This window comes from Macadamia integrifolia, chromosome 9 (assembly GCF_013358625.1).
Source record: "Macadamia integrifolia cultivar HAES 741 chromosome 9, SCU_Mint_v3, whole genome shotgun sequence".
Classification (NCBI taxonomy): Eukaryota; Viridiplantae; Streptophyta; class Magnoliopsida; order Proteales; family Proteaceae; genus Macadamia; species Macadamia integrifolia.
The window spans coordinates 27739836-27755543 of NC_056565.1; the positions used below are offsets into that span (position 1 = coordinate 27739836).

Here is a 15708-nt window from a genome sequence, read left to right on the forward strand (position 1 = left end):
ATAGAATGTGACCCTTTGGACTTTCCATTAAGTCTGTCACATTCAAAATGAAAAGGATAGATAGGGGAAAGGGAAAAGGGGAAAGGGGAAAGGGGGGAAAGGGGAAAGGGGGGAAAGGGGAAAGGGGAAAGGTGGAAGGTGGAAGGTGGAAGGTGGAAGGTGGAAGGGAGAAGGGAAGAATGTGACCCTTAGTGGATCCATGGTGTAGACCACTTTATGAGTAAGGAGGGACCTAGTCACGTAAACAAACTTTTCTTATCTAACGTTTCACCGTCTCCTCTTTATTTCCACAACCACTGACTTCCACTACAGTTTTGAGGGGCTGTGGGCTCTGTTACCCATCATCCATCTCCTACGCCTGTTAGGCGCCCACTTGGCCATGCACCCTGCGAAACCAAGGGCCGTTCCACTTTCAAGACTCTCATGCTAGGCCACACATCTACTACTCCACCCCTCCTTTGCCTACAGGGTTTCAAAACTCAGGATCAGGTTGCCCGATCCGACTCAGTTGATCCCTTTCCAAAAACTAGGGTTAAAAGTATATTTGGGCCAATTCTTTCTGATTCCACATCGATCAATCTGGAAAGGATTTGACTTGGATCGAACCGGATCCCGATCCTGAGTTTAAAACCTAGTTATCGTTCTCTATTTTAGATCTCTTTTGAGGCTCCAGTGAGCACCCTAACAGTGAAAATTTTCGAACCCTGAGAGACCAGCAGCAGCTTGGTTTTGATTTGCTTGAGGCTTTGAATTCAGACATGTTGGCAAGAGGGGTTGACATTTGCCTAATATTTGAAGAAAGTTGAAAAAGTGATCATGTAATCTTCAAAACCACACCAACTGTCCCTGTAACTGTAACTGTAAATAACTGATACTTGTACAGTGTATATAAACTTCCTGTGGATAATGAAACCATTAGGGATGAACATCAAACAAGGTGCATCCCTGGGGATAGATGTCTGCATGTGTTGTGCAGCTCTAGCAACAACTTGGAATTGAGAGTCTATTCTGTGATGAGCTAGGGCTTCTGTAATTCAACAAAGAAGCACAAATGGTTAATTTAATTTCGTCTTTTAACTCTCAGAATCTGCCCAATGGATTTTATTGGAGGGAAACATCTTGAAAGTAGCAAAAACCAAGTAGCAGAAACGAAACCAAGAACAGAGGATAAGAAGTTCAGGAAGGGAATAGGAGAATGAGCATGGCCAGTGAGGACATTGGATCCTCTACTTTCCAAACCCATCATCTTCATCTTCATAGAAGCATCTTCGAAGTAATGGAAACCAAACGACGAACAAAGGATAAGCAGAAACTCAGGAAAGGATTAGGAGAAAGAGCACGACCAGTAAGATCCATAGAATCTCTTACTCTCCAAACCCATCGTCTTCATCTTCAAATGGATTCTTGACATCATGCAGCAATTTTTTTTAATGAAGTTGGATTCCTCCTCCTTTCTGAGCATCTCAAACAACACCTCCAATAGATCACAGTATTTATCAACAGAGCAAAAGGGATGTCTCTTGACTGTAGAGACATTGCCTTCAATAGTTCAATGTCTTGATGCAAATATTTGATCGTTGTGCCATTTGAAATATTGACATGCATATACAAACAAATTTCCCACAGGGTAGCTAGAAGAAATAGATATATAAAAGTTCAAGGTGCAACCAATCTAAATAAAAATCATGTTAAATGCAAAATTCTACTGTACATACCAAACTTCTATTTAAATCAGTGATAGCAAAGCATCAGAAAGAAACCAACGCCCAAATATTTTCTCTTTCCAGCAGTTAGTAATTGAATAGTAACCAAAAAAAAAAAAAGTATTGGGATTTGCAACCAACTTGCTCCACCTGAAGTACTCAGCCAATGAAGATGACAATCTCCAGTGAAACTGCAAAGAAGCATTCATATAACCAAATCATCTACCTCCGACTACAACCTCTTTGGACCAAAGGGCCAATTCCCACTGTAGAATACATGGACTAAATCATAAATGCAGCTCCACAATTCACTATACAATGGATGGAGCTTGGGAAGTGAACTCCTTGGAACATAAATTTCCCTTCTTCTGTCTGATACTTGAGATCTTGTATGAGAGTTGAACTTGAATAGCCACTGCAGGCTGAAAGTTTCAATAAAGAAAGAATTAAATAAATAGCTTCATCATTTCCACAACTGAGTTCTTTCTGAGAGCTGAGCTGGTGGTTACTCTGACCAATGAGAGACTAAATCCAAGAATAAGGAAGTCCATGTGAAACAGAAGATTCCAACCAGAAAACAGCTGGATTTTGCTTGATTTCTCTCGTCACATCTTTGAATTGCAAAATAACAAGGGATGGATCTAAACCTACAAAACCAAGTTCTAGCAGCCGAGACTTCTCATTATGCTGCTCACCTTCTTGGTAACTACTTCTGGCTCTGCATATGATTCATCCAGATTAATAGCATAATACTCCAGTCCCCTCCACTGTGAGATCAATGCAAAATGTGGGCGCCTGTACTCCTTGCTTATTATCTCAAGAACCACTGTATTTGGTGAAGCAGCAATGGTATGAGTAAGACCTGCCCCATGTGCCCCAATTATGACCGAAGCATCCCGAATGGCACGGATTTGTTCTTTCATGGGCATGTGTGCAAATAATCCATTGATAAGGTTCACTTTGCATTTCAAATGATTAGCAGCCCAAATCTTCAGAGCCTCAAACACTTCCTCTTCATTGCTCAGCCTCGATTCAACTTTGCCACGATGACGTGGGTGAGCTAAATAGTCCTCACGTCGCACAAATAAAATGTTATGACCTGATACCAGTTTTCGACGTTGGTTTCTGTTGACAGGAAAACCAAAAGCTGCTTGTATCATCTCTCCGAACTCAGATAATCGTGCAGTCTTTTGGTTGTTAGGATTCTGCCATAGATCATGTGCAGTTGCTCCCTTACAGTAAATATTATCTGTCAAACCCTTAAAAAGAGCTGTCTCATAACCCAATGGTGAGAGAATGGCATGGCGGAAACAAACTGGACCACTGAAGTTTTTAGCATATTTCAGGCTTGTAAAAAGGGCTTTCCAAGTTTCTTCCAGTGGCGTCTGGAAACAAAATAGGAGAGGTCAGGAATAAACAATTCATAGAGTTAGTGCTGATACCATATTTAAATTGCAGGTGCTAGGAACAAGGTACATTAAGTGGAACAGGTTCATGGATACTTTTAATGTACGGAGTGAATATTTAATAGATCCCCAAGCAGAACAATAGGATACCTTAACTGATGGAGCTTTCAAGTTACAGCTTTGCCTATTAATATTAATGTGTATGCCCAAGGATTCTTAGACTGAACATCAGCTTCACCTAGCAAGCTGTGGTGCTAGGGGTTCTAAGCATTGTTAGTAAAATGACTTACTTGATGGGGTGTGTTGCAACCATGAGATTCCTAATCTTGAAGACTGAATTGGAGTCAACTGGAATTTAACCGAAACTCATCCAAAGAAAACTAAAGAGATTGTTCGAAACAAGAAAAAAAAAAAACTGAGGTTTTATTAGTGGGAAAGAGGGAGAGTCCCAATACAACAAGAGGCAGGCTTTGCCACCACAAGAGCAGGTTAAGCTGATTTAAATTTAAAAAAAAAAAAAAATCTTTCCTTCATTCAGCTCTCTTCAGAACCTTACTTCTTACAAGTCCTAAGCTATGCGTGCCTTTCCTCACTTCTCCTAGAGTCATTTTAAGCCTATCTTTGGCTCTTTTAGTTCCTTCAATCTGAATCAAATCACCCTCCATAATAGAGCATTCAAAGGCCTCCATTGCACATGTCCATACCACCTCAAATAACTTCCTCATAACTTATCATATGTTGAAGCTACTCCTAAATTAACTCTAATTTGTTCATTCCTTATTTTATATTTTCTAGTTTTATCACTCATCCACCTCAACATCCTCATTTCAACTACACCTAGTTTGTTTATAAGTTGTATTTTCCTTGGCCAACACTCAACTTCATACATCATTGCTGGTCGTATAACTGTCCCATAATTTTCCTTTCTCTTTTAAATGAATATGCCAATCGCACAACAATCCCAACGTACCCGTCCACTTTATCAACCGTGTTGTAATTCTTTGCGCAACATTACTCTTTATATCTCCTTCTTTATTTATGATTGAACTTGAGTAACTAAAATTTTCACTTAAGGTATATCTCTATCATCAGTTTTCATCACCTCCTTTTCAATCCTACTAGTATTAAAGTTACACACTATATCCTCCATTTTTGTTCTACTTGTTTAAAGCCTTTTGATTCCAAGGTTGATCTCCATAATTCCAACTTCGTAGTTACTTTCATCCACTAAAACAATATCAGCATAAAAATGCATCCATCAAGGGATCTGGTCTTGAATGTCTCTAGTAAGCTCATCTATGATAAACATAAACAAATACGGGCATAAAGCTGACCTTTGATATAATCCAATTCTAATTGGGAATTCAAACCCACCCGCCCACCCCCTATAGTACCTACACTAGTCACTATAGCATTACATATATCTTTAACCATGTCCATATATTTACTCAAAATACTTTTCTTCTCTAACACTTGCCAAATTAACTCCCAAGGGACTCTATCTTAAGTTTTTTCTAAGTTAATAAAGACCATATGGCGATCCTTCTTACATTCTCTAAAACTTTCCATTAATCCTCTAAGCAAATAAATAGCATGGTTTAAAAACTCAGGCCAAGACCTCGCTACTATCTCGCTATTTGAAAATGGCGAGACGAGGTGAGAGGCAATATATAAAATGTACAATATCTCGGTCAAGACCACGGTGAATATCTCGGTCTCAACTCGACTCGAGACCAAATCACAGGGGTTATATACATAATTTCGACCCTCAACTTGACCCAACGCGACATAACTCAACATCTCTCACCTATCTCGCCTTGCTATGAAGAAAAAGTGAGCTTTTGGTGGTTTTTCTTGCCAAATATCTCCTCTACAATGTAGATCAACAACTTCAACACTTGGAGATTGGATATTATCATTTCAGCATCGACCTTTGGAGATACTTTTCTTCTCAAGGACAATTTTAGGTAAAAACAAGTTCTTAAAACATTTTTCCATGGAAACATGGTCAATAGTCGTTTGTTTTTATTATGGAATGGCCTGGGGTGAAGGGTTCAAAGACTACTTACATAAGGTACGAAGTCAAAGTACCATTTTGGGTTTGATTTTTTAAAAAACTGATATTTCCATAGCGTTTAAAAGACCTAAAATAAGGTAATGGCAAGTTTCAGTTGGCTACAAAGACCATATGGCCACCGAGACCTATCATCGAGTTGACCAGGAAAAAATACAAGATCTAGATGAGATCTTGCCAAATCTCTCTTTTGGTTTAGCGAGACTAGGGGTGAGATCGAGATCTTAAACATTCATAAATAACTTATGTGGTTGATCTTCCTAGCATAAAACCAAATTGGTTATCCAAAATATTAGTTCATTGCCTTGGGCGAGGTTTAATTTCTCTCTCACATTTCATATTAAGGCTTATGATGGAGGGTGGTAAGGGAAGGGAAGAATTCCCTGAGAGAACTCAGAGTTGCAGGGGAGGGAGAAGAGTCGCACAAAGAAAGGGGGGAGGAAGAAGAATCGCACACACGCCAGCAGGCTTCACAAACACTCAACTTAATTCATCTTTCAATCTATCTAAAAATGTGTCCACCAGTTAAATACTTATAGGAGACAAAAAACCGTCTCAAAATAGAAACCAAAAAGAAACCTATTCGACTAAGGAATAAACTCAAATTAAGAAACTAGTAAACCGATTCTAATCCTACTCTAAGTCCTACTTAAAATAGATTACATAATACTCCTAAATAAATAAAGCTTCCTAAAATCCTATTAGAAACCCAAGAACTCAAATATGGATCTGGTTCATCTTTGTTAGGATACCCAGATGGGTTTGGATCATCAACTCCCCAAATATTGAGAAAAACTCGTCCACAACTTTGTAGAAGGGGAATAACAATAAAATCTCATGAGCGGGAGTGAATTGCTCCTCATCTACAACGCTAATAAAATCTAAGATATGAAGCATCGGAGGTGCATTCAAGTCTGGAAAATCACAGGGGAGAACAAACTCATAATGGGGAATATTTGGCACTGTAGTATGCCCATGATTTCTTAATCCAAGAACTTCTCATTTTCTAGTGCCATTACTGGTTCCACATACACACGATCTTCCTCTTGTGTTGATCCATTAGGCTCATCCTCTGGCTGCACTATTGGTACCACTTTTTTTGAGTCAGTCGATCCATGAAGAACAAATTTTTGACGCACGTGGAAAAGCTTAATTGTATACAAATTTTTTTCACGATCAAGGATTCTATCTCATTGTTCCAACCAACATCGATCCAATTTAATGATGCATTGAGAAGAGTCAAACATTTCACAAAAAAGAACCACTATAATAATGAGAAACAGAGAATTCAACGAATACATCATCCACTGACTCAAAAATAATCTGATTGGTCTTTGAAAACATATCCACCACAAATCTTGAGACGAAATTGTCATTAGTCGCTCATAAATCACCAAATTAACTTTGAAAGTTACTAAATGTTCTCTCTTTTCCTTTTTTTTCTTTCTCTTGTTTCCCCTAACGATGGGTATCCAGGCCTTCGACCTGACAAGTCCTACAAGCCCATATTGATCCCACAACCGCATGGATTGGGTCATGCCGGGATTAAATGAGAACCATTCAACTTTCACGGAAAGCAGTTAAGAGCACTAAACATCCCCATGTAAGTGGCCGTAAGGAAGTAAGAGAAGTCGAACTCCGAACCACACGCTTCCTGAGGCGAAGGTCCCTTGCCAACTCGACTACCCCCTGTATGGTTGAAATGTTCTCTCTTTTCAACCATGTGTTTACTATTGATAAATCATAAGCCACAACAAATTCTAAAAAATGAAGTCCCCTCCTCATTCCCATGAATTGTTCTTAACATCTACTATCTCTTCCAGCTTGTCCATTTAGATTTCCTAATAACCTTTTCTCTTTGACTAATTCCATGAACTAATCTATCCATGTGTTCCGAAAATTGTTTCTTAATATCTTCATACAATCCTATTTGGGCCAATTTGGTGTGCGTAAGCACTACTTATATTGAGTAAAACTCTTTTCCTGACAAAAGTTTGATGGATTTTATCATATCTCCACCTTTTTTAACATCTATAGCATCATTTTTTAAATCTTTTTTATCTACAATTATTCCCAGTTGGATATCTACGTCCATCAAACCCGGTTTATTAATAAGATTGTTTAATTTCATTTATGCATGTCATTTATTTATTGGGCTTGTAAGTTGTTCCATGGTTTTTCACCCAAAATTGTTCTCAGCTAGGGATAGGACCGGACATCCTGTTCACATGGTCGTTACATTGTATATCACCAGGGATGTGATTCCGATACATAAATGTTAGTACACATACTGTGTGTGTAGAAAAGAATCTAGTAAGAATCTCGCATATATTACTGGCAGTTGTGTGAGGACGAGATTCGTACCCGTCACCTGACCTTTAACCTGAGAGATCCTATTTGTTGCAGTGTTGTATCACGTGTTTTGGTAAACCAATGATTTACGTCCAACAGACTATATATCAGTATGCTGGACACGTGGTCCCACATTGTTAATGAAAACTATCGTTAACATGGGATCCACTACCCTTAATTGGGGAATATCAAGGAGAGAGAATGTCTGTACTTGATCGGACAGAAATGTGGTACTAGTGTCATTTTTGTAAATTGTTTACAAAATTATTTTTAATAGAAAAATAATATTTTATTTATTAAATTTTATTTGAAATATTTTTTTTTCGACGTCCGATCATGTTCACAGAATCTCTGAAACAGACATGTACAATGAGTTGGGGTTAGGCAGTATTAAATTACATGCCCTATAGCTCATTATGGGATATTGGAAAAGTGGAAGGTCTTATGTGCAAATTAAAGAGTTAATATTGTATGACAAGATTTGGGAATATTAAATGGTTAATTATCTTTTTATTTATGGTAGTGGATAAAATATAATTTGAATATATTTGTCACCCATAATAAGAAAGCTAACAATCCCTTTTAGATTCTACCTCTTCCCACTTTAGAAACAAAGTAGCTATTCAATTTGGAAACTGTTCTCTACCACCAAGATTTGGCTTTCTTTATTTAGGAAACAAAGATTTGACCAAAAGAGAAAACCCTAAAACAAGTTTTGTTATATAAGGGACAAGGGAGAAAGAGATTTAGTTTTTTAGAACTTCCTCTCTTCTCTACCATGTTTTCTCTCTCCGTCCCTTCTCTCCATTGTGAGTGTGTGTGAAGGAGAAAACTTTAATGGTGGATTGTTCTTCTCCAATTGAACGTGGATCATAGTTTCAAAGTGTTGAGATCGATCACTACGGTTGATCAAGTGTGGACGAACTATTATCTGGAGGAGGAACTTCAATTGCGGTTTTAAGGTAAACCATTTCATTCCCATGTTATTAATTTTTGTACAGTGATTAAGAATGCAAGAGATCCCAATCCGATTCCTTCCACTGTGCGATTGGGTTTCTGCCAACATTCCCATCCTGCTTCTATGCTAGAGGCTTTTTTTTTTTAGTTTGATATCATTTTTTGCCTCGTTAAAATGATCTTACATGTACTAGGGTGGAAGTTTCTGGGTAACACAAGAGGGGCTTCTTTTCTTCCTTCTGTGTTTTACAACCAAGTGTTAATTGTCTAGGAAAGTAATATGAAAGAACTAACACAAGGGTTAAAAGGATTTAGTCATTCAAAAAAATTCTCTGGACAATCCAATAGATCAAGTCTTGGTTTATGTGACATAAAACAAGACAAAAGGAAGACTGACGCAGAATTCATCAACAAGCAACGGCTTTCGCACGTCTCGCTCAAGACGGTGATTCTTTGCTTTCAAGCTCATTTTGAAGCATGGCCGTCGGTTGGGAGCAAGACGTATTATAAATCTCACTCTAGACTGCCTGATACCAAATAGGAGTATTTCAGAAGGGATATTTAATCAATGAGAGGAAGCTGATTGGCCAACATAATGAGACCTTCATCACAAAGATTAACAACAAAATGAATTGAGTGGCTTTAAGTGAGTATCATGTTGGACAAAATACTAATGAATGGCACAACATGTAGAAACGCAACCCTAAAACGATGCAGAAGATAATGGAAAAACAAAACAAACAATGTACACGGATTTTACGAGGTTCGGCAAAATTGCCTACGTCCCCGGTGAGATGAGATCCTGCTTCACTATCAATGGAGAATAGGGTTACAGCGCTCGTCCTCACACCTCTCCGTATTGCTTGCATTACAGAGAAAGAAACCTCGCTACAAATATATAGCGAAAAAAACCCTAATCGGGAAAGTACACAATTGCCCTCAAATAAAAAATTCGAGCGAGGGGCTGCACCCCCCTACACCCCCTGCTATGCAGGGGGGCCTCCTGCCCCCCTTGCAACCCCCACGGCCCGCTAACCGGCTAGCAGGACCACCGTCCTGCCTGTCTAGATGCTACACCAGTACTCCCTGGATTAAACTACGACGGAATACAAGACATCATACACCAACAATCTCCACCTTGGCTTGAATTCTGTCGAGCCTCCTGTAAAGATAACTTGTAGACGTCTTCATCATTGTACCTCATTAGAGGCACAAACCCGCACCTGTTTGGTGTGTCCCTCATCTTCAATAATGAGTAATATTAATCAAGTCCAAACAGGACTCGAACTTCTCTGTAGTAACTGGCTTTGTAAACATATCTGCAGGACTGAGATCTGAATGAATTTTTCTCAAGTGAATACTGCCTTCTGACACAAGCTCCCTGATCTTGTGAAATCTCACATCAATATGCTTTGTCCTTGCATGAAACACCTGATTCTTTGCAAGGTGTATGACACTCTGACTGTCACAGTGTAACACTGTACCTCCTTGCTCCAGCCCCAACTCACGAACCAGTCCAGCCAACCAGACTCCTTCCTTGGCAGCCTCAACTGCTGCCATGTACTCTGCCTCTGTAGTGGACAATGCAATTGTAGACTGAAGCATCGCCCTCCATGATATAGGTCCACCAGCTAATGTAAACACATACCCTGTAGTAGACCTCCTCTTGTCTAAATCACCAGCATAGTCAGAATCAACATAACCTGCCAATTCTGTAGAACTTCCCTTGCCACTGAACATAACACCTATATCTTTAGTCTTGCTCAAATATCTGAAGATCCACTTAATTGCATTCCAATGCTCCTTCCCTGGATTACTCATGTATCTGCTAACAACACTGACTGCATGAGACAAATCCGGCCTGCTACAAACCATAGCATACATGAGACTCCCAACTGCGCTAGCATAAGGGACTTGAGACATCTGCTCCACCTCCTCATGTGTTGTAGGGCATTCCCTTTCAGATAACTTGAAGTGGCCAGCTAACGGAGTGCTAATTGGCTTGGCCTTTTCCATATTGAAACGCTCTAGCACCTTTTCAATATACCTCTTCTGAGTTACCCAAAGTTTACCTGCATTTCTATCTCTAAGGATTTCCATGCCAAGGATCTTCTTAGCGGCACCAAGATCCTTCATCTCAAATTCAGCACTCAACAAAAACTTCAAAGAGACTATATCATGTTTGTTCTTTGCAGCAATGAGCATGTCATCAACATAAAGCATCAACAAAATAATGGAATTATCACTTGACACTTTATAATAAACACAACTATCATACTCACTTCTTGTGTAGCCAATCTTCATCATGTGGGAATCAAAGCGCTTGTACCACTGCCTAGGAGATTGCTTAAGACCATAAAGCGACCTCTTAAGCAGACAAACATGGTCTTCCTTTCCCTGCACCTTGAAACCTTCAGGCTGCTCCATGTAAATCTGTTCCTCCAAGTCACCATGAAGAAATGCAGTTTTCACATCAAGTTGTTCAAGCTCTAAATCATATATGGCCACCAAAGCAAGTAGTACCCTGATCGAAGTGTGTTTCACCACTGGAGAGAATATTTCATTGTAGTCTATCCCCTCCTTCTGTGCATAGCCCTTGGCTACAAGTCTAGCCTTATACCTTTCACGCTCCTTCTCAGATGCTGCCTCTTTCTTACGAAAGACCCATTTACACCCAATGATTTTTCTTCCCTTGGGTTTTTCCACAATCTCCCAAGTCTTGTTCTTCTGTAGAGATTCCATTTCCTCCATCATAGTTGTCATCCATTTATCATGTTGTGCATCACTCAAAGCATCATGGTAGGAAGATGGATCACCTGTACCTACAGTGAGGGTATAGGCAACCATGTCCTCAAACCCGTATCTCATAGGTGCTTTGTGAGTACGCTTCCCTTTACCCTTTGCCACAGTATAGAAAACTTCTACTGCTTCTTGTTGTCCTGGTAAGTCACTTGATGACTCATTCTCTCTTGTTGTTTCTAACTCACCTAACTCCACCTGCACAGTAGAACCTTCTTTATTTTCATCAACTACTTGTGAATTGTAATTTGACTTCACTATATGAGACTCATCAAACACAACATCTCTGCTAACCACAACTTTCTGTGAACTTGGATCCCACAACTTGAATCCCTTTACACCTTTCTTAAAACCAAGAAAGATACATTGCTTAGACTTTGAGTCTAACTTGGAACGCTGCTCACTCTCAACATGCGCATAGGCTGGACAACCAAATATTTTTAGAATAGAATAATCTACTGGTTTTCCTGTCCATACCTCTTCAGGAATTTTACAATCAATTGCCTTTGATGAAGACCTATTGATGAGGAAACATGCCATGTTCACTGCTTCTGCCCAAAATTTCTTGCTCAACCCTGCATTCAGCCTCATACTCCGAGCTCTTTCTAGAAGTGTTCTGTTCATCCTTTCAGCTACACCATTTTGCTGTGGTGTCTTTGGAACCGTGAAGTGACATGTAATCCCTTAAGCTTTGCACAATTCTAGAAACGGCTTGTATGTGTACTCTCCTCCATTATTTGTTCTCAAGTATTTAATTTTCTTTCCTGTCTTCCTTTCTACCTCAGCCTTCCATTCCTTAAATTTAGTGAACACCTCACTTTTATGCTTCATGAAGTAGATCCAAACTTTCCTTGAGTAATCATCAACAAAGGTCACGAAGTATTCTGCCCCACCTTTAGATTTTGTTGTTGAAGGACCCCATACATCGCTGTGTACATAATCAAGCACCCCTTTACTCTTATGTTTTGCAGTTTTGAAACTAACCTTGCACTGTTTTCCGAACACACAATACTTGCAGAAGTTCAGTTTACAAGTTTTTACTCCCTTCAACATTTTCCTTTTATGAAGCTCCATCAATCCTCTTTCTCCCATATGCCCTAACCGCATGTGCCACAGATAGGTATCATCTGTATCAAATACTGCATCTGTAGTCACAGATGCTCCACCTATAACTGTGCTCCCTATGAATCTGTATAGGTTTCCTGCTAGCTGTCCCTTCATGACAACCATTACACCCTTAATAACTTTGAGAACTCCACCTTCTGCTATGTACTTGCAGCCATTTGAGTCAAGTGCCCCCAAAGATATTAAGTTTTTCCTTAATTCTGGTACATGTCTCACATCTGCTAAGGTTCTTACTATCCCATCAAACATCTTGATTTTGATAGTGCCTATCCCAATGGTCTTGCATACGGCATCATTCCCCATTAGGACAGACCCACCATTATATGGTTGATATGTATCAAACCAATCCTTATGTGGACACATGTGATATGAACATCCAGAATCTAAAATCCAAGAATCAGAAGGTTGATTCTTACCTGATGATATAGAGAGTACATCTCCATCATCTCCATCTGAACTGTCAGCCACGCTAGCTTCCTCAGATGCCTTATCTACACCTTTCTTCTTTAAGTCCGCCTTCCTCTTCAAGCACTCTCTCTTCAGATGACCTTCCTTCTTGTAATAGTAACAAAAGACCTTTGTCTTTGCCCCTTTTGATTTCGATCGACTCTTCCCAGATCCCTTTTGATTTGATCTCCCTCTTTCCTGCTCCTTGTCACCTCCGAAAAAGCCTTCTCCTTGAGATTTCGTACTACTGGTCTTCTTCCTTGTATCATTGGACATGAGGGCAGCTGCGACTTCATCCATCTCAAGGGTCTCCTTCCCGTACAAGAGAGTCGTTACTAGGTGATCATATGATTCTAGGAGCGACGACAACAATAGTAACGCCTTGTCTTCGTCCTCGATCTTAACCTCCAGGTTTGCAAGTTTACTTACGATCTGATTGAACATGTTAAGATGCTCTAATAGATCCGTACCTTCCTCCATCTGTAGAGAATACAATTGCTTCTTCATGAACAACTTGTTCGTTAAGGACTTCGTCATGTAGATGCTTTCAAGTTTTGCCTATAACTGCGGTGTAGATTCGATACCCACAACATATTGTAGGGCATCATCAGATTGATTTAATCGGATAGCACTTACCGCCTTTTCTTCCATCTCTTCCCAATATTCGTCAGTAATTTTTGCTGGTTTCTTCGACTTCCCCAACAACGTTTTTGCCAAACCCTGCTGTATCAGAAAATCCTTCATCCTTTGACGCCAGAGGGTGAAATTATTCTTCCCATTAAACCTCAAGATGTCATACTTGACATTCGATCCCTTCCCTGCCATCGTGATAGTAAACCCTAGAAAACGGAAACCTAGAGCTCTAATACCAATTTATAGAAACGAAACCCTAAAACGATGCGGAAGATAATGGAAAAACAAAACAAACAATGCACACGGATTTTACAAGGTTCGGCAAGGTTGCCTACGTCCCCGGTGAGATGAGATCCTGCTTCACTATCAATGGAGAATAGAGTTACAGCGCTCGTCCTCACACCTCTCAGTATTGCTTGCATTACAAAGAAAGAAACCTCGCTACAAATATATAGCGAAAAAAACCCTAATCCAGAAAGTACACAATTGCCCTCAAATAAAAAATTCGAGCGAGGGGCTGCACCCCCCTACACCCCCTGCTATGTAGGGGGCCTCCTGCCCCCCTTGCAACCCCCACGCCTGCTAACCGGCTAACAGGACCTCCGTCCTGCCTGTCTAGGTGCTGCACCAGTACTCCCTGGATTAAACTGCGACGGAATACAAGACATCATACACCAACACAACATTGGTCACATGCAGGAAGGAAAATGAAGGCATACTGAGATTCTAAATACTCTGTATCCAAATAGTGACCCCTGGTTTAACAAACAAAAGAAGCGCACGAACAGAGATACAATTTGCAACCCTACGCCAAGGTTACCACATGAGATTATCTTGTTCTTCATAAATAAATTATCTGAGACAAGAGAAATGGTTACAAATAAAACAAAGAAGTGAAAGAACAACAAGTGAGCTGAAATGAAAAGAAAATAGGATCAGCAAAATAAGAGTAGATAAATCATGTAACATGTAGCAATTATAAAGGGTGAAGTCTTTGGCAAAATAACAGTGGACACCAAATCCGACCCCAAGCAATGGATTGTGGGTACTTTGACTTTTTCTCCTTAATATAATATTATCAGCGAAGTGTGTAACGAATGGATATGCTTAGACTAGCATTTTTACCTTGCAATGACCATCCACAAAGACCAAATGAGGTCGATTAGGCAAGCCAGTAACTCTTGAAGCAACATATGCACTGTACCAGTCTGTCACTGCATGGAAAAGGTTTGCATACTCAAAACGTGTAACCAGAAGTGTTGGATCCTCAACCCACTGCATTTATAATTCATAATGTAATGTAAGGAAAGGAAATACACATAAATAAGGTCCCCACTCCCCAAGAACAAAAAAGGTTATAAAAGAACACCGATACTGCATAACAAGCAGAAGTAAACAAATATGTAGGGAAATCATCAATTAAAAAAAAGGACCATAACTTTCTAAAATTAAGCTGCACTCAATATCAACAAAATCTGTCAATTATTTCAGGAAGTCTGGAAATGATATCTATAATTGCTGTCCAGCATAAGTATGACAATGCATTTCTAGATTGAATAAATGGAAGGCCTGTGATTCTTATTTATTTTATCTGTGATTCTTATTTATTTTATCTTATAAGTAAACAGAATATCTACTCGGTTTCTCCACTTAAGGGTTTCAACTGATTCGGTAATTGGAAGACAAAAAATATAAAAAATAAAAGAGGGGGGGGGGGGGACGGCAAAGCCAAGTTCCCGTTGAAACTATTGAACCAATACAAAAATCAAAATTGGGATTGGAGCGAACAAAAATGTGAATATAGTAGCATCAAGGTTTGGAATCTAACCTGTGAGCACTTGAACTCATCCGGATTCACCAATCGAATAGAATCCGCATGGTATGAACGTCAATGAGACCCTTCGGTACAAACTGACTAAGGAACTCATCGTTAACGAGCTTCCCCACGTTTAAGTTCCCACCCCGACCTTGATCTTGGGAGACCTCGACCTCGAAAGGATGATTTTGAAGAGGAACGCCCTCCTTCTGTTCATTATTTACTTTGACGCCTCCTCCCGCTCAGTCCGTCACCGTCTCTTCTCCATTTCGGGGGTTTCCGAGGTTGTTTAAATCGAACCGCATCAATGGTCCAAACCAAACCGTATCAGGTTTTGAATTATATTGAATCAAATTCCCTCTCCTTCTCTTAACCTTTTTTTTTTCTTGGGCAGCT

The 15708-nt window shown here is 39.7% G+C and overlaps 1 protein-coding gene across 1 annotated transcript; it reads right to left on the reverse strand.

The window, feature by feature from the left end:
• Nucleotides 1-1662: 1662 nt before the first annotated feature.
• On the reverse strand, nt 1663-15617 carry LOC122089671 (beta-1,2-xylosyltransferase-like). The gene is given in 5 exon segments (XM_042659375.1): nt 1663-3088; nt 14622-14771; nt 15325-15371; nt 15374-15521; nt 15567-15617. Coding segments are annotated over 5 exon segments (1119 nt in total). The 3' UTR covers nt 1663-2365.
• Nucleotides 15618-15708: the final 91 nt, after the last annotated feature.